The sequence below is a fragment of the Lipophrys pholis genome, assembly GCF_963383615.2.
Source record: "Lipophrys pholis genome assembly, chromosome: 2".
NCBI lineage: Eukaryota > Metazoa > Chordata > Actinopteri > Blenniiformes > Blenniidae > Lipophrys > Lipophrys pholis.
Window position 1 is genome coordinate 4,675,396 of NC_137636.1, and position 20,167 is coordinate 4,695,562.

At 43.3% G+C, this 20,167-nt stretch overlaps 1 protein-coding gene across 1 annotated transcript; it reads right to left on the reverse strand.

Moving 5' to 3' along the window:
• Nucleotides 1-950: 950 nt before the first annotated feature.
• On the reverse strand, nt 951-13,476 carry LOC308106786 (voltage-gated potassium channel regulatory subunit KCNG4-like). Its single transcript, XM_080458738.1, has 3 exons — nt 13,213-13,476; nt 8,258-9,083; nt 951-3,171 (listed from the first exon to the last, which is right to left on the reverse strand). The coding sequence occupies exons 2-3, from the start codon at nt 9,014-9,016 to the stop codon at nt 2,356-2,358; spliced, it is 1,575 nt and encodes a 524-aa protein (XP_080314864.1). The 5' UTR covers nt 9,017-9,083; nt 13,213-13,476; the 3' UTR covers nt 951-2,355.
• Nucleotides 13,477-20,167: the final 6,691 nt, after the last annotated feature.

A 20,167-nucleotide genomic window follows, 5' to 3' on the forward strand; every position in this document is an offset into this window, starting at 1 on the left:
AGTCTTTGAAATCTAGTGAAGAACAAAACTGGAGGTCGTCGTACAGAAAAACTACACAGGAGTTGGTCTTTTGAAAAAATATTTCGTTTTTAAATAGAGGACTCATTATAAAATATATGAATTAATTTTCTTTGGTAATAAACTATGTGATTGTTCATTTTGATTACTTCTCTTAATTCTCGCTCTCTCTTGCACACACACACACACACACACACACACACACACACACACACACACACACACACACACACACACACACACACACACACCTACACTTCATATAACCTGTTGACATTTTTTACTCAAAATAAAGCTGAAATAAAACTTCACCAAAACAAACTCTAGAAGTGAGGAAGGCTTTTTTTTTCTTCTTTTGGAACAACTCATAGTGTGTGTCGGCCCACAAACACAAACAACTAATAAACTGACAGGTCTAAATATAAACAAGTGTTCTCTGGTTTCAGCCTGAACGGAAACTGCTGACGTTTATGTCACTGATTAACACAAGTTTATGCGGGTTGTGTGTGTGTGTGTGTGTGTGTGTGTGTGTGTGTGTGTGTGTGTGTGTGGGTCTAATTAAAAAGATTATATATTTTTTTTGTATCACTATTTTCAGAAGATATTATTTATTTATTTACATCACATGGTGTATATATTTTTGGATGTGTGTGTGTGTAGGAATATTGGATATGTATGTGATTGCACAAAATGTATTAAATGTCACATGCCTGACATGAATGAATAATTAAAAAAAATTAATAAATAAGACTGTGAAAAAGAAGTTCACCCAGGATGGTGGTCCTCAAGGACCAGGACCAGGACCATGACCCAGATATAGATAAATGCTGACATTGTCTGAAGCAAAAATACTCGTAACTTCAAACAACCCTGACTTTTGTGTTGTTTGTCTCATAATCCTGTCAACAAACCAACAGCAAACACAAACTTTCCGGTGGCAATAAACCCCAGGATGCAGACGAGAGGTTTAATGAACAAGAGGAGACAAAAGATGACAAGAGACAGAAGGACGTGAAGGAGGCGGTTAAATGGCTTTCCTCCCGTGCAGATCCTCGAACTGTGGTGCCTCCAGTTTTTCAGTGACAGAACAATGTAAGTGGCATGAGGGCCTAAAATGTAATATTGTTGGGAAAAAAATCTGTTTGTGGACAATAAATTGGTGATTTTTAAACAGTGAGACGGTATTAAAAATGAGAAATTTCAGATGCCTGCCCCTCACTGCTGAATAGTACTTCCTCCATTTTGTGTTTTTCACCAAAATCCCACCGACATTGATTGGTCAAGCTTTCACAGGTTTTTGTGATTTTGCAGAAACAGTTTGCCCAGTTAGTAACAAAAGTCATTCGCACACTATAATCTGAATTTTCCTCGTGTTTTGATGTGCTTTTTGTGAAAGAAAAAGATGAGGAAGAGTAAAACTAAACGGGTGTCTGGGATACTAATCTTTGTGCCTCGCCTCTTAAAGAGACAGGCACACTGAAAAATACAGTTTTAACCTACTGGATTATAAAAAGCAACTTTTGTGGACAAAAATCATCATGAAATAATCAGATTCATGTTTGGTGTGTGATAAGCAAAGCAGACGGACACAGCGCCCCCTGCTGGCCTCTTCAGCTTTATTCTCTTTGGAAAACGGTAAAATGTGCACAACAGTCGAGACGATAGTTTATATTCTTGTACACAAAACATGAGGAGAGCTTAAAGGTGAGTTCAGTAAAGGGTTAATAGGTAAAGCTGAATATAACCTGATAAGAAGCAGATTTACTGGCGAGTTCTGAAATCGAGACGAAGCTAAGGTGTGCTAACAGTGTCCACCATGTAACAGTGCTGCGGACTCTAGTTTACAGTACGGAGTGTGTTAAAGGGCACGTTCAGACCTGGCGTTAGCTTGCGCTCCGGGTGACACAGACTGTTTACGCTTGTCCGTACCGTGTGTTTCGGTGTAACCACTTGAGATCAGATTGTGTTACAACCTTGACGTCACTTTTCACTAAATGGTTGCGATGTGAATCATCCAGCTGGCGTCGGACGGTGTCTTCTGTCCTGGCCGCTATAAGGCACCGTGTCTCTGCAGACCTCCAGGCACGGACGTCCACGTTCTCTTCGTGCTTCTTTAAAAAGCTTTAAAGACGATATATATGTATAACTCAGACATTCTCTACAACAAAAACACGGCACGCACTGATGACGAATACGAAAGAGGTATTTTCCTACGACCCCGACGACCTCAGGAAGCGGTTTGGTGACTGTTCACACACGTCTTTAGGGCTCGCCAGAAACGCATGCTAACGCCGGATCCAAAGTGTCACCAGTGAAACGTCCTGCACGTCTCCTCCGTCAGAACGCCGTCGCCGGCAGCGAGGATCGGCGAGCGCGACTCAGCCCGTCCTGATCTCCTCGGCTCGTGAACGTGTACGCCATCTTTTGAGGTTTCTCCTCCTGCTCGTCCTCTTCGCCCTCCTCCTCCTTCCACAGCCGCTGGTACTCCTGCTTCAGCTCCTGGTACGAGCGCGAGAAGGTGTGGAAGATGGAGGTGGCGGGGAACGCCATGATGAGGATGCCGCTCAGGATGCTGGTCAGCGCCACAATCTGCCCGGGGATGCTGCGCGGCACCATGTCGCCGTACCCCACCGTCGTCATGGAGATGATGGCCCACCAGTAGGAGGCCGGGATGCTGCTGAAGCTGTGGTGTGGGTGCGTGGCGGCGAACGGTGCCAGCTCGCTCTCAGCCAGGTGGACCAACGGCGAGAAGAGGGTGACGGCGACACAGACGAACAGCAGCAGGAGGCCGAACTCCCGCATGCTGCGCTGCATTGTGAGCCCGAGCGTCTGCAGGCCCAGCGAGTGGCGGGCCAGCCGCATCACGTACAGGATCCGCAGCGCCCGCAGCAGCCGTAGGATCAGGCTCAGTTTGTCCAGGTAGCCTCGACCAGCGCCCACGATGACGTCCTCGTCCGACTCGTCTCGGACATCCACCACCAGGGACACGTAGTACGGCAGGATGGCGATGGCGTCGATGATGTTGAGCGGGCCGCGTGCGAAGGCGAGCTTGCTCTGAGCGTTGATGAAGCGCAGCATGAACTCGAAGGTGAACCAGGCGACGCAGATGGACTCCACCACGAACATGCTGTGACACTTCTGAGAACACTCCCCCTACAGGCACAGGCAGGAAATACAACAGCAAGTTTTACAGAAAACCAGTGACAAATACACCGTTTAGCCTGCAAGTAACTTCAGCAAAACACAACAACCGTAATCAGATACAATTCCAGAACCCCCCAACTGGCCTTTACACACGCTCACATAAACAATCAAACTGCATTGTTCTTACCATTGTCTTTAATTTCAATGTGAGCTTTTCCATTTTAAGAGTTAATAGTAATAATAACTATTTTCAATATACTGTAATTATATTGAAGGTGAATTTTTCCTCCCAATTCTGTGGCCCCCCCTTTGGAGGCCACGCCACGGTTATCATTTGTCTTTATTGACTAATGGACTGGCTGGTTCTGTATTAACCCGTTTGAAAAACCAGCGAAAGGCTGCCGAGGTTGTGTGATTTCAATAAAACAGCAGATTCATTGTGTGACCACTAATGAGGTCAAAGGTCAACAGTTCAGTCAGATGGTTTAAAAACAGCAGTACAAAGAGTCTTTTTGAAGAAAGTCGAGGAAACGTTGCTCAGTGAAAAGCTCAACAAGAATGTTTCCCAACGGCAACGAAATAACCTGCTGATTTTACCATAGATTGTAAATAATCCGACTCAAACATTCAGAGGTCCCAAAGAAACATCTATAGGCTGAACGCCAAAAGCACTGCCTCTTATTATATGATGACAAATAAAGCATTGTACTCAAACAGACAGTGGAAACCACTGTATGGACTCGGGGGAAACTTTTGAAAACCATTGACTGTTCACACTTCTTAACACTGTCAGCTGTGAACCATTCCAAAAACCATTGTCAGTGACACTTTGCAAAACCAAATGGTTACTGGAAACCATTGCTTGTGGAAAATGTTAAAACTGTTCACCTGTAAACCCTCTGGAAAGTCATTGTCCAGTAAAGCCTTTGAAAAGCATATATAAGTACTTAGTTTTTTTTAACCATTGTCTGTGAACATTCCTGAAAAATCTAATCTGTGAACACTTTTCAAATCATTGTCTATGAACACTGTCTACCAATACGAGAAAACAAATGTCTGAGAAATCCAGACAACGACCATTGTCTCTGAACATTTTTAAAGAACCACCGTCTATGAACACTTCTGAATCCAAAGACTATGTGAACTAGTGAAACCATCATCTATGGACACTTCGAAATCTGAGATTGACGAACACTAGTGAAAACCATTGTCTGAGAATCTCTTTGAAGACCATTGCCTCTGAACACTTCTGAAAACCATTGCCTGTGAACACTTAAAAAAACATTGTCAGTGAACAATCTTGAGGCTAAGATCTATAAACCAGTGAAAACCATTGTCTGAGAACACTTCTGACCACCATCACCAACTAGCATTTCCAAACCCTTTGTTGTGAGCACTACTATAAACCATTGTCTGTGAGCACTTGTGGGGAGTGGAAGGAGGAGCTGTGGCAGCATGTGCACAGTGGTGAAGACGCTGCTGCTGCTGCTGCTGCCCCAGCTTTTCTAGAAGCTTTTCTGGAGGCTGCTTTACCGGGCTGGTTTTTCAGAACCGATCAGATTGGCTGTGATCCGTGGAGACGAAGCTTCTCCCACACAGAGAACATGAAGTCGAACCCTCCTGTTCGTCCTCATGCTGCTGATTCATCTGGAATTCATCTGTCGGTCGGAACGTTTTGTTCTGTGTTCGCTCAGGGAAAAACAGCTGAAAAACACAGTAAACGGCGCTGAGCGTTTCAATCGATTCCCGAGGAGATGGAAGTTTAAAAAAAAACTGAATCTGCTGTAATGTGAAGTCTCATTAAAGGGAAGGAGGGAAAAAGAAAAAAAAAAATCTATTTTTCCATTCCAGCATGGTTTTGACAGCCGAGTGAAGAGAAGCAGTTTCTAATGAGGGGAAACTGAAATAACCACCTAATAACCGCCGGTCCTCTCTGACTGTACAGAAGGAGTCTTTACTGAGGCAGTTTTCATCAGGATCAATACGTTGGGTGGAGAGCTGCATGCTGGGTAATCAGAGCAACCAAATTACAACTTCAAACATCACTCGATTCTGAATCGGTGGGTTCTGAAAGGTTATGATCAAGAAGAGAAGCTGAAACCAGAACCTGAAGAGGCCCAGAGCTGCGATCAGCCTGATCCTGTAATAAGTCAATAAGACGCAGTTACTGCAGGTATGGATGCTCTGATCGGGTTGGCTGACAAAACCTGATTTGTTGTTACCGTGTCGTTACATTTATTTTATCAACCCATATCTGATTCTTGTGATTCCACTTTGCTAGGCCACAAAGAAAGAAATCAGCTGTGGGTCATATTACACTGACAGCTTTAAATCTGAGTGAAACTAAATTCTTCTTCTTCTTCTTCTTCTTCTGGGTTTAACGACAGTTTACATTCATAAAATTGCATTACCACCATCTGCTGGTTCTATCTACCAGCAGGTTTCCCACCGCTCTCGTCGTCCCTGATGACTGTTTACCCCTCTCTCTCTCTCTCTCTCTCTCTCTCTCTCTCTCTCTCTCTCTCTCTCTCTCTCTCTCTCTCTCTCTCTCTCTCACACACACATCAGGAGCTTTTTCGTCCCTGATGATTGTTTCCCTTGTTCTTCATTTCGGTTTAAAGGCAGTTGACATCGGTGAAGTTGCTCTCCCGCCCTCTGCTGTTTCTCGCAAGTCTATACTATTCCCACTGCTCAAAAAAGAAAGAAAGAAAACGGCTGCCTACAGATGAAGGAAAACTATTTGATGGCGTCACACTCACTCTCCAGTTAAAGTAAGTGTCTGGCCTAATTATTTTAATTTACCTTGCTTCACTTTAATTTAAATACATTTTTGGACGATAACTTGCACCTGTCAAAAAATTTATTATAAAGATGGAAATAATCCAAATCTCAAAACACTGCAAGTGAGAGTTTTCTTATTAGACACATACTTCTTGCTTTTTCAGTTTTTTTAGTTGTGTTTTGGGCGTCTGTTTATACAACACCGGAGCTCGAAGCCACTGAAAACGCAACTTTTTGAAAATGCTCAGACTCCATCCCCATGGAAATGGGGGGAAAACACAACTTTTCTGAAACACTGCTAATGGTCTTGCTCACCGCGCTCGTATTAAACAGTCCTTCTGCACATGCTCAGTAGATGGACAATAACAACCTCAACAATGTGTACTTCCATTGTTAATGTTTACTGTGTATTCAATACACAGTACAGTACACAGAGCAATACAATACTGTTCTTTCTTCCCAGGCAACGTGACCAATCACCTGCTCCACTGGAGCTTTAATCTCCTGTTTTGGTCCGTCACAGCACCCGTCTTCATCTTCTCGTTCAGACTGAGCACTGATTGTCTTCGTCTGGCTCTGATTTGCCTTTAGAACCTCTGAATCATTTCAGGCTTTTATTTCCTTGGTGAGTTGATTGACCGCCAACATCGACATTGGAGCGGAATCGATGTGTGTGAAGGTAATCACATCAGCAGACTTCAGAGTCCAGCAGAGAGGCTTCTTATCAGCCTGTCAGACATCCACATTTAATCATTTCAATTCAGATTCTTGGCTGTTCCAGTCAATTGTTCTGAACTGCATGTTGAACAAAAATAAACTTTGAAATACTTTACATTAGTGTGAATTATGATCTGAGAATAATGCTGACCTCTAGTGGCCGGAGAATGAAAGTGCTGAGACACATGGTGAATTAAAAATACAAACTATAACATGAGGAAATAATCTATTCAAACCATTAAAAAACTACCAGATACTTAGTAAAGTTCCCGTATTAATAATGGTTCGATAGAAGTATTATTGTAGCATGAGCCTTAGCTGGTCTGTCAGCACTCTGTAAATCAGTCATTAAATTAATCTGAAGTTACATCAGTGAGTGGGAGGAAGATACCCTATAATCTGGATGTTAGAGGAAGAAGATGCTCTGTAATCTGGATGTTAGTGAATGAAGCTGCTCTATAATCTAGATGTTAGAGGAAGAAGATGCTCGGTCATCTGGATATTAGTGAAGGAATCTGCTCTATAATCTAGATGTTAGAGGAAGAAGATGCTCTGTAATCCGGATGTTGGTGGAGGGAGATGCTCTATAATCTGGATGTTAGAGAGGGAAGTTGCTCTATAATCTGAATGTTGGTGGGGAAGATGCTCTGTAATCTGGATGTTGGTGGAGGGCGATGCTCTATAATCTGGAGGCCAGTGGGAGGGATATGCTCTATAATCTGGATGTTAGAGAAGGAAGTTGCTCTATAATCTGAATGTTGGTGGAGGAAGATGCTCTATAATCTGGATGTTGATGGAGGACGATGTTCTATAATCTGGAGGTCAGTGGGAGGGATATGCTCTATATTCTGGGTGGTAGATGAAGTTTTATCAATTGGTGGGAGGAAGATGTTTATGATCATTTTTCATCTTCTTTTATCATACATGATGTTGAAGTGTCGCCGTCTCCAAGACCTTATAGAGGTTTGATCTTTATATATTACAATGTTCTTACGGGCTGTGTGTGTTTTTTTTTGTTTTCCTTTTTCTGGTCAAATTCCCAGATAAGCTGAGAGTGAGATACCTGCCCGGCTCTCTGAAACAGCAGGGCGAGGATGGAAATGTGAGCACAGCTGAAGGACGCTCTGTGTAGGCTGAGAAACTGTGCAAAAACTCATCAGCTCCACTCAAACCAAACACTCAGCAGTGAAGTCATTTCAGCAATAACATTTCACAGCACACAGGTCTGCTCCCTCTGAGTGGACACAAGGTGTCATTAATGCTATTTTAAAACTCTGAAACACATTGACGACAATAAGAAAAGTTTGCCTCACTTCCTGGTTAATATCAGGAAGCTACAATGTTCCGCTGAGCTGATTTTGGCTTTTGCAAGTTCCAATCTTTTGCTCAAGGACACTTTCACACAGGGGTAGACGGGGAATCGAACATGCAACCTGGCGAGTGACAGACGACCCACTCTACCAGTTTTGACGGATTTTTACTATAAACTCAGACTGAATCTTGCTTTTCATGAAACATCAGTTTGAAGGAACAAAGTCAGCCACATCTTCACTTTGCTGAAGTGCAAAAAGAAAACAGGAAGTGATGTCATACGCACCCTCTTCTCCTCGTCGCGCAGATCCGGCATGGTGCTGATGCACAGGCTGATGACGGTGACCAGCACCATGATGATGGAGAGGCAGGCGAATATCTTCCCGGCCAGCCCCGAGTGTGGGTTCTCCATCACCTCCCGTAGCTTCCAGATGAGTCTGCGGTAACCTCCGTCCACCTGCGCGCTGCTCTTCTTCACCGTCATCCTCTTCTGCCGCCACTCCTCCTCCTTACGCTCCCGCTCCGCCACCTCCTCCACGCGGGTGACCATGCGGCGGCGGCAGCATCGCTCCATGTGTCCCGGGTCCACGCCCCAGTAGTCCAGCTCGTCGTGCAGCGACACGGCACAGAGCTCCCGGAGCAGCCGCAGCTTCCCCGCCGCCAGGAAGTTGAGGATGACCCTGAACGCAGTGGGGTTCCGGTCGAAGAAGTACTCCCGCCGCGTCTCGTCGTAGTCATCGCAGAGCCGGGCGATCTCCTCGGGCGTGGTGCAGGAGCGCAGGCGGCCCAACCGGCTCTGGGGGAACTGCTCCAGCGTGCTCCACGGGAAGGTGTAGCGGTTTCCCCCGACGTTGATGAGGACCTGCAGGGTGTGGTCCACCACGTACGAGGCCTTGGGGTCTCGGAGCAGCTGGGCGCGCTGGAAGTAGACGCCCTTGAGGGTCTCGGTCTCGGGGATCTCGGTGAAGAAGCGGTCGAGGCTGCTGTCGTCGCTGCTGATGGAGTAGGTGCTGAAGTCGTGGTTGGCATTGCTGATGATGGGCATGCTGGCAGCAGGATGGAGGTCTCTGGGCGTCCAGCTGGCTCCTCGTTATGAGGATGAAGGTTTGGAGCTGCAACAACCCAAAAAAAGAAATAAGTCGTGAAAACTGACACCACAACTTTTCATCATCGAGTCTGATGGCTGCGATTTCTGAACCGGGAAGATTTCTAATGATTATCCATCTGCAGCGAGTTGGTCTCCTCACTGAGGCTCCTGCTTCTGTATGTTGGTGGGAACTGGGCGTGTCCACCAGTGTTTGTCTTCACTGGGATGTTCTGGTCAATCCAACATTTTATTAGCCCTTCTTGACACAACATTTTAAGTGAAAACACATCGTTATTGTGTTTTCATTTCAGAAAAGTTTCGCGTTTACACAGCAACGTGAAGCTGATGTCCGTTCACAGGGAAGCAGCAGAAACACTGAAAATGATGTAGTTACCATGTTTGGCCACAAGATAGTGCTGTTGCTAGTTTTTTTGTTTATTTTAATGAAACCACACACACATTCAGAAAACAATGCGCAATAAACACTAACAATGGGAATACCAGGGCATTCTAGTGGACAGACGACCAAGTTGGATTGTTATTACGGTGACTGTCAAAATAAAACTACCAAAGAAAACGTTGTTATTGTCCATCTACTGAGCATGTGCAGAAGAACCATTTACAAACCTTACCCTTTGCTTCTCTTCGTACGTTATCTCCCATCTTCTTTTACTGCTACTGTCATAATTCGCTCCCAGCGCCGTTGTCGTGTAAACAGACATCCAAAATGCTAGGACAGTGTTGTATTTTCGCTTGAAATCGTTCTTGTGTAAAATGTAAATAGGGCCTAATTTTAGCAACCTCTAGTCACGCCAAGCTTCTGAACATGGCCCCTGGGACCTCTAACACCCCCTCCAAAGAGGGTCCAGGACCCCCCGGGTAGGGGACCATGTGAACATTGTAACCACAGTAAATCCCGCGTGTCTGCTGTGGTTGAGCAAAGCAGAAATACTCAGTGAAAGACAAAAAAAAAAAAGATGCTCCTTTTTTTAGCTTCAACACTTCGCTCAGCCACTTCTCGCCTCGACTCGTGTGAATCTCGGCTGACCCTGCTGAGCCCAGAGTGGCTGAAAACCTGAGAACTGCCAAGGTGACAAGCCAGGAAAGAAAAAAGAAAAAAAAAAACCTTCTCAAACTGTGAAAGATATTTCCACTCAACCTCAATGAACTTTGAATGGAACCCACTAATGTGTGAAAACATACGTTGAGAGTTTAACGCAACAATTCGACATCAGAACAGTCAGATCTGAGGCACCACCTTCAAATGTCCTTCAAATGACGAGGTGAAGAAGTGGACTCAGTTGGTTCTGAGCAACTTTCATGAAGAGCTGTTAGCATTAGCATTGGCAGGGACGACATTACAGAAAGTAGTGTAACTTTTATGAGAGACATTATCTGCTGTTACTGCGAAGGCAACTTCAACTCTGGCAACTCTTCACAAATCAGTGCACATGTTAGCATTACAGCTAACTCCCTGCCATTACCTTCATCTCGTGTTAGCGTGATAGCTGCTAACTTACGCGTCTATATTTCCATTTACCTGCTAACCTAACGTGATAGGTTAACACTGCAGCTGCTGACTCGGGTTCCGTTTGCATGACATTTCACGTGAAAACGTGTTTTTGTGTTCAAGGCGATGTTCATTTACACAGAAACGGCAGGAAAGTTCCTCCTTGGGAACCGTTTTTAAAAAGTTCTGTTTCCTGTGGCTCCGAGCATCATTGTAAACCGATCCCATAATCCTCCGAAAGTTTTCTGATTTCACTTGAAAACGTTGCTATGTTAGCGTTAAAGCTGCTTCCTCCCTCACATGTTAGCATTGAGCTACCAATCTACTTTGATTTGTTTATATTGACACGTTAATCTGTTATAATTTAGTAGCTGGCTCATTGTGATACATTGGCAATACAACTAATATTGCATTTTGATATATTAGCATTTAAGAGCTAACTTTGATACTTGTACAAGTTGCTAACTCATGTTGCTATCTCGCTTTAACATATTTTAACTGAGCTCCTAACTCATTCGGAAACATTAGCATTAGAGTTTCTTTCTCACGTTCATATTATATTATCATTCAGGTGCTAAGTGACTTTAATTTGTTAAATTCAAGTTTAGGGACTCCGTTGATGCATTACATGTTGTTGGTTTTTTTCTAATTCTGAGATAAACAGATAATAAATTTCTGTAATTGAAAATGACTGGTACATTCAAACTCAGTAGTACTTGGGATTTTTTTTTTTCCCAGGATATCAAACGGAGACAAGACATTGGGGGACGCAGCATTGTTTCTTCATGATAGATGAAGAGACATCAAACTGTCTGATTCCCAAACAGCTGATGAGGTTTTTTTCAACCATATTTCATAAGACATCTCAGAGCTGAAGGAGTTAATGTTTTCACACGTATTTTCACAGAAATACCTCGGCTGGTCACAGAAACGAAGCCCCGTCTTTGCCCACTTTTGCAGTCGGTATCTCTCACGTCAGTCCTGGCCTTCAGAGAAGTGTGAGCGACAGACGGCTCGCTTCAGATCGGAACAAATCAAACTTCAAGTCGCTCTCAGGAAAACAGAAAGATGGTCGGCTTTGAAAAAAATGATTAAAAAAAATGCGCTAAATACAGGAAACATGAGGGTTATTTTAAAGTAAAGTAAAGAAGATGGAGGAAGGGGTGTTGTCAGTCGATCTCAGGTCCCGTTTACACAACGTTTCAAATGAAAATGCATAATTTTTGCCTGTTTGTTTCAGAAAAGTTTGAATTGCAACGTTGTGAAAATGATGTTTGTTTATACAGAAAAGCTGAAAACGACGTAGTTAACATGCCAGGCCACGAGTTGACGCTGCTGCAGAGAACAATATGCTATAAATATTAACAATGGCAGTACAGCGACATTCTAGTGGACAGACGGTCAAGTTAAATTGTTATTACAGTGACTGTCAACTATAAAACCAAGAAGTCCCAGGGGAATATGAACTGGGCGTCATGACACTCTGGAGGAAAACGTTGTTGTTATTGTCCATCTAGTGAGCATGTGCAAAACAACTATTTATTACCCTAATCTTTTGTCCCTCTTCATACATTGTCTCTTCTATTCATTTATTGCTGCCATCATAATTAGTATGACCAGGAGAGGGCGACATCAACAGTCTGACTACAATATTCAAACCATCTATTACTTGTACACGATATAGATTTACTTCGGTCACATCGTTGTTTTTGTTGTTGTTTCTGACAAAAACAAAAATGTTCTGAAATTGTGCACTTTAACAATGAACCTCTTTTGTTTTTAATCACTGACTTCAATTCAATAGCACCATTCTAAAGCTCTCTTGTTGCTGTCATAATTACTGTCACCACTAGAGGGCCACTTTGAGTAATCATGTGACTTATTATGTATCATATTTTCATGGTGAACCGATTTATTTATTTGAATTGATGGTTTTGAAGTTTTAGCCATTAAAAAAAAAGAAAGAAATGGTGGTATATTTGTCACATGTCTGATCAGAAAGCTCTAAAATCTGAAAACAATCCAGAGCTCGGATTTCTTTTGATCGACTGCGAAGGTTAGAGCCCGAGGGTCCAAACTGAGCGCGAGCAATACCTACAGTGACACACACCCATAATTACATGCCCTTTCACAAATTACACCATTACTCCTGTTGTTGCACGTTTCTTCCAGAAGGTGGCGCAGTTTGGGGGTCCCAGTGAGTTCTCTCTGCACCTGAGCTGCTCTGTGCAGGTGACTCTGTCACAGGTGACCTGGTTCATCCGTTTTTATCTGTTTTCATTCCTCTTCAGCTGCAGCTCATCCAACATGACGCACATCTGGGCGTCAAACAGCCAATTAAGCTGCTCGTTACAGAACCTGGGGGGGGGTGTCGTTACTGCACCGGGGGGCTGAATCCAGCCTGATTCCGAGTGAAATTCGTTCGTTATGTGTGTTGTTTAACATATATTTTGCAACAAATAACGCGCGCCCAGACCGTGCACCTGTCCCACCTGGAACCAGGTGATGAGTTAAAGCGGATCTAGAACCCGGGCGTTAAAGCCTTGAAGCGGATCTGGAACCCGGGCGTTAAAGCCTTGAAGCGGATCTGGACCCAGGAGGTGAATAAAGTTGCACGAGCGTCCCGGGGAGGATGTGGACTCACCTCTCAGCCTCAGCTCGTTAAACAGTCCCGCTCATCTCCGCCGCTCCCGCCGAGCTGCTCCCCTTAATTAAAGCGCATGGTGTCTAATTAAACCGCATGCTTTCAGTGTGCGGGGAGCCGCACGCAGGATCCGCTGTGAAGTTTGCGGGGATCGGTGCACCGTCACCGGGAGCCGCTCCGGCGACGCTCCGCGGCTTCTACCGACGATCTGACGGCGGAGTCCAACTCCAACCAACCTGCTGCACAGTGTGTTCATCTGTGTCTGACAGCAGGATCATCCTCTTCCTCCTCCTCCTCCCACTCCTCCTCTTCATATCCTTCCCCCTCTTCATCCCACCCCCACCCTCCTCTTCATCCTCCTCCTCACTCTTCCTCCTCGCCCTCCTCCTCTTCCTCATTCCTCCTCCTCTTTCTCCTCTTCACTCTTCTTCCTTTTCCTCGTCCCCATCATCACTCTTCTTCCACCTCTTCTTCACTCCTCCTCTCCCCCCTCCTCCTCCTCTTCCTCACGTTATCTCCTTCCTATCTCCATCTCTCCTGTCTAACTCTGGAAACCATCTCAGTTCAAACACAATCACATTTACTTTAAAGAGTATTCTGTTTGAAAATGTTGATTTTTATGAAGTTTTAGAAAATAATAAACTTGACACACAAACGTACAGTAAATCAGTTTGACTTATTGAGCACTTCAGGCGCCGCAACTTAGCATCAAACATATATCATCATCTATGGCTTCACAGTTTGCACTCAGTTCAGGAGAAGCCTTTTAAACACAAGTACACATGAGTGATGTTTCTAAAGTTCTTCACAAGTGTAATCACCAGAGTCAGATAAGGGTCACTTGATAAATTACATGTAATCACACAGTAAAAAACAAACAAATCTGATATAGGCAGCAAATGTATAAGTCACCCTCAACATGACACCACAGAAATCTGAATGTCACATCTTTGTCTCCCTCTAGTGGTCGTTTTGGCCATGACTGTGGCAATGCAGGAGCTCTGAAAGGGCAAAAACAAAAAGTAAACTTTAGTTTTTGTGTTAAGAATAAGACAAAACCTGACTTGTCCAAAACAAAAGCATCTATATAAGACAAATAAATCAAATTCAATTTATGACATTAAAGTAAACAAATTTTAATGATCAGAAGAAAGAAGTGGTGAAATCGGATCTTAGAAACAAATTTATCAACAGCAACAAAAAAAAATGTAAATAAAGAAACCCTGGATTAGGTCATGTTAAAATGTTTCAAACCTTTAATCCACAGAGAAACAGAGCTGATGTAGTTTTGCAGTGTATCGCTGATCCGGACCGTAAACCTGATCTGCGAGAAAAAAACCTTTTGTTTGGACGCAGCGAAGCCTGATTGACAAAGTTTGAACAGGCTGACGTCCAATCGCAGAGAGGATTAACACACACACACACACACACACACACACACACACACACACACACACACACACACACACACACACACACACACACACACACACACAGTGAAACAGGTGGCACTCTGAGGTCGGGGGTCTGAACTTGACTCTACGCTGTCTTGTTATTTGATGGCAGAAGGATTAAAGTCTCTATTTTCTCTTCTTACTGTGGAATATTTAACCTGCGAGGTCTCTGAATCAAACTGCACAAACTCCACTGCTCACATGAAGCTGAGCGAAGCCACACAGGCTCAAATTCCTCCGTCATGACCTCACAAATTTAGTTATACTTCATATTGATATCAGACACAGAATTCAGTCCACTGAATAGTTAATCCAATAAATTAACCACGTTTTATTAAAGAAATGCATTAAAAGAAAGTTCTGGTTCAAAATAAATCATGCAAACACCTCAAAAAAATTATTTTGAAAATTTGACTTTTATATACAATATACTGTATAGTATATATAGTATCCTTTTTTTGCGCAATGCAATGTTTGTAAGTTATCAGTTGTGTAATGTCGTTTATGATGGTTTATTTGATTTCTGAATTATTTTGAATTATGTTTTATAGCAATGAATAAATAGATTGAATAAATACCAGTAAGATTCTTTATGAATCGGAAATTACTAAAATTACAGGAAATTATTAAAGCTGTTAAATTATTAAAATTCTGGATAGATTTTATTAATAAAATATTAATTATAAGGTTTATTACTAAAACTACATAAATTAATGAGAAAATAAATAAATTAAATAAATAAATAAATAAATAAATAAATAAATAAATGAATGAATAATAAATAAATAAATAAATAAATAAATAAATAAATAAATAAATAAATAAATATTTCAGAATTGTTTTTATCCTCAATTTTGTTTTGTTGACTAATTTGTTTAAATTGTTTGAATGGGTCTTCTTTCTTCTTGTTTGTTTCCAAGTTAGTTTTTATTAACATTCTGACACAAACACGAACATAAACATAAATTCTGCCATCAATTTCGTTTTGTCAGAAAAAGGAAAAAAGAAAACATTAGAAAAGACACCTAAAAAGTGACATAAAAAATGGAGAACAAAGCTTAAAATAGATATTATAATGTGAAGGGAGAGGTATTCTTGTTCTTGTTCGTGTTGTTTGATCCCAGGTTTTTAGTCGAAGTCAGCGTCTGTGATGTTATGCAATTAATCCAAACTAATCTTTCTTTGTGCCGTTTTTCTTCTCCATCTTACATCTTCATCCACCTGTTTGAACTTGATGTTATATGTCCTTTTCCGCGCTGCCTTGAGTCAAGTCTTATGTAACTTCATGTTATTTCCTCAAGGCTCTGACCTGAGCGACACATCTGGATTAAGAGACGGTTTGCTTTCTGTATTCACACACCGAGAACTCACAGTGGGATTATTTCCTCCTCGGTCCTCCAGAGAACTCAGACCTTCTCACCGGCGTGCTTCCTCCCACCTCATGGAGGCCTTCTGTCACCCCCCAGACCCCCACACCCCCCCATCATCTATGACCCCTCCATCATCTCAGCCCCACCCCATGACCTGGACCCCCCCCCCCCCCTCACAGAGCTCTTAGCAAACCCTTCACCCCCTCATTGTGTTGATCCTCTCCTTGTTAACCCATCGCAGATGAACAATCCCACAGGATGAGATGACCTCTGACCTCTGGGATGATGAATATCAGGGATTACGCGATAATCCAGCAGCAGGAGGGAGGCGGGAGGGAAGGCAAACCTCAGAGCATGCTGGGACACGGCAAGTCAGCAGAGCGGGGCCAGCTCAAGACCCTGGGGGGCCACGTTGGGAGTCTGACCCCTCAGACTCGAGACCAAGGGCAGGAAACCAGAGAGGGACGAGCTGAACGTAGATTTAACGTCTCTCAGCTTAACCTCACTCCTTTAGAGTGTCATGACTCCCAGTTTATATTCTCCTGGGACTTTGAGTTTAGTCAGTTTTATAGGTGAGAGTCACTGCGATAGCTGCACCACGTGTGTGTGGTTCCAATATAAAAACAATCTACAGCACCAACTTGTGGCCTGGCATGCTAACTACAGTGTTTTCAGTGTTTCTGCCGGTTTCCGTGGAAACACACATCGTTTTCAAAACGTTGCTGTGTCAACGGGAAACTTTTCTGGCATGAGAAAACAAAGACGCTGCGTTTTCACTGGCGTAAACGAGGCCTTGTTGTGTGGGAGCAGGTGAAGGCCTGCAGGGGAGCAGGAGGAATCTGGGTGAAGGTCGACGGGCTTCGGCTGATTTCTGCTGCTGCTCTGGTGAAACTCGCCTTCCTGTTGGAGGATGTGTTGTTACGAGATCTCCACTGCCGCCGTCCACAAAGCAGCTCATTTACATTTCAGTGAAGACTCCAGCCCGCCTTTCATTTCATCTTGTTTAGAAGCCTTAAGCTGCTTTTGCAACTTAATTTCCTGCCGGTGGCGAGGGTTAACATGGTTCACTGGAATCTCTGCGGCAGAAGAAATTAAACCGAACTCCTGGGGAATTGCTCTGCTCTCTCAATTTGTGCCCAATCGCCATGGGACCCGTGCAGCGGGGCAACTGATAACTCACCCTTGAGTCAGCACAAACAGTCCTCTCAAACGCTCGTTAATTAACTGCCGCCTCCAATCCGGGCCTTATCAGACCTCCCAATGTCGACTTGTGAAGGCTGTCCTTGCTGGGAAAGTGCGTCTCATTAATCCGGGCTGCTGGTGTGAGCTCTGCTTCATTAGACATTCAGGCTTTGTTTGTGCTGCTCGGCCTCGGTCTCCTGTTTCTCATAATGGGATGAAGAAGCAGAGGGAGTCTGTAGAGCGTAGACAGAGGAAGCCCTCGCACAGGAATCGCATTATGTAGGCCAGGTGTCCTTTTACAGTTATTGACGAGCTCTCAGCCCCGCGACTTGCCTTACAGGACCGATGACAGAAACCATTAAATAAAAATATTATGTTCAAAATACTCTTAGGCCAGGACCAGAAACACTCATTTAAAACCAATTCTGAGACCAAAACCATCCAAACACAGACTAGAATTACTGACAGCACGTTCAAAAGCTTCCAAACCCAATGTAGAAAATGCCTAAAAATCTGTTATGAGTCTGAATCAATCCAGAACAAGAAATTAGGTGAGATCAGAAGTTTGCAGGTTCGATCCCCACTGCGGACAAATCACCATTGGTCCCTGAGCAAGACGCTTGACCTCCTTCAGCTCCCGACCCGAGAAATATGACGGTCAATGTGGAAAAGGATTTCCCCTAAAGGGATTAATAAAGTATGGTTAGTTAGTTAGTAGATCCCTGGCGAGCTCAGTTGGTAGAGCATGAGACTCACAATCTCAGGATAGTGGGTTTGTGCCCCACGCCGGGCGCCACCTTCCCCTGGGCTCACCACCTGCAGGAAGGTTCTTAATCAGGTGCGATGTGATCTGGGTGACGGTGCTCAGACTGTCACCCCCGCAACCCGGAAATGGAAAAGCGGAAGAAAATGGATGGATAGTTAGTTAGTTAGTTTAGTTTGTTAGGTAACTCTTGTCCTGCAATGGTAACTGCATAATTTTCTGTGTTTATGCTGTTGTCGTGGAAACCAACATCTTATTCAGAAGGTTGCTTCAAAAATGTGAAACTTTTCTGAAACAAAATCACCAACAACGATAAGTTTTCACTTGGAGCGTCGTCATGGAAACGGGGCCCAAGTCCAGTCAGTCCAAAGAGAAGGTGAACCAGCGTCACGGAATCTGATTCAGACCAACACCTGTTCCGGTGTTTCGGGAAAATCAGGAACTGTTTCTACATTCACATATACAGTCAAGACGTGATGCACGATTCTTTCATTCATTCATTCATTCATTCATTCATTCATTCATTCATTCATTCATTCATTGAGCCATTGGCTGACCATGAATCCGCTCCAGAGTGTCGGCGGGCTCTCAGAACTGTGATGTTGGATCTTTGGTGAAGAGATGGATGACGGGATGGAGGTGACAGTGGAGGACAGCAGTGATTTAAAGTCTCCCTGAGCTGTCAGAGATAAATGGAGCTGAGTCATGGTTGGAGGATCATCAGCACAAGGACTGCAGGTTTTAAAGAGTAATGCTCCTCGTCTGAAGTCTGTTTACGCAGCGCGGCTGCAGCTCCGCTCGATCCATCAAACTTTAATTCGATCGCACCTTTCGTACAGGTCAGCGCTGCTCAGGACTGAGATAAACAGAAACGTTCAGAAACAAACCAGGAGACTCTCAAATCAAGTTGCAGGTTTTCAAAAACAGCATCGAGCCAGGATGGTTCTATGATGACAAAAAACCAAAACGAGGGTCTTGGTTGTTTATTGAGCCTGACGGTGGCTGTGATGGTGCTTTCAGCCCTCAGACGTCCTCCACCCGCTCGTTTGTCAAACCTCGGGGGAAATGATAGTTCCTTCTGTTTCCCAATCAGCCGCTCTCCTCTTCCTCTCTGCCTTCGCTCTAATTCCCTCCTCTGATGTGTTTCGAGCGGCAGCAGTGATCGGCTGGAGTCTATTGACCACCTCCAGTCGAGGGGAACAAAAAGAGTTTGGACTTTGAGGACGGTCCGAGTCCTCAGAGACGCTCCTCTGGGTTTGTTCAGACTCTGATGGTTTAATCTTCACTTCATCTGGCGCGGAGTGAAGTCCTGATCAGAGGTTCTGTTCAATTCATCAACAGAAAGAAACATCAGCTGATTGTTGAAAACATCAAGCCCACCGCCGTTATCTACTTCAAAGCTCATATAATTAGTCAAGTGTACATTTAAATGTATAAACTGTAGTTAAATAACCGATCAGTCTCAAAACTATGATTCACAAGGTGAAATAACAGCAAGAAAATACTAAAGATTTGTTTTGTCAATACAAACATATTCATAACTCTGAACAAAAACTTACATCCATTATTATTATTAATATTATTATTATGATTTTTTTCCTTACCAATAAATAAGTAAATGAAATGCACCAAATTATAAGAATATTATCTTAATATAATATATAATAATTGTATTTTTTACAGGAATATAATTAAAAATGACTAATTATTTGCCAATGTGTGGAGGCTGATCATCCTTTACTGATTCTCATTAATTATTTAATGCTAAATCATGATCGGGAATTTTTATTTCATGATGATTTTCTATCATGTAATTATGCGTTAGGGTGAGTGAGATAATTCAGTGGGTTAAAAAAAACACTTTTTGAAATAATAAACAAATATTTGTAGTTTCTCTCTTTCTTTATGAAGCTGCAGAATTTAAAAAACCTAATGGAAAATTTTCAATCACTAATATAGCCAGATTTGATTTACTGTGTCTGTTCTGCTTTGATTCTCACACACACACACACACACACACACACACACACACACACACACACACACACACACACACACACACACACACACACACACACACACACACACACACACACACACGCACACACACACACTAATTATTGTCCTGCAGCAGCTCTGCGTGGATTTATCTTCTGTTTGAAGTCTGTCGAGACCCTACAACATGA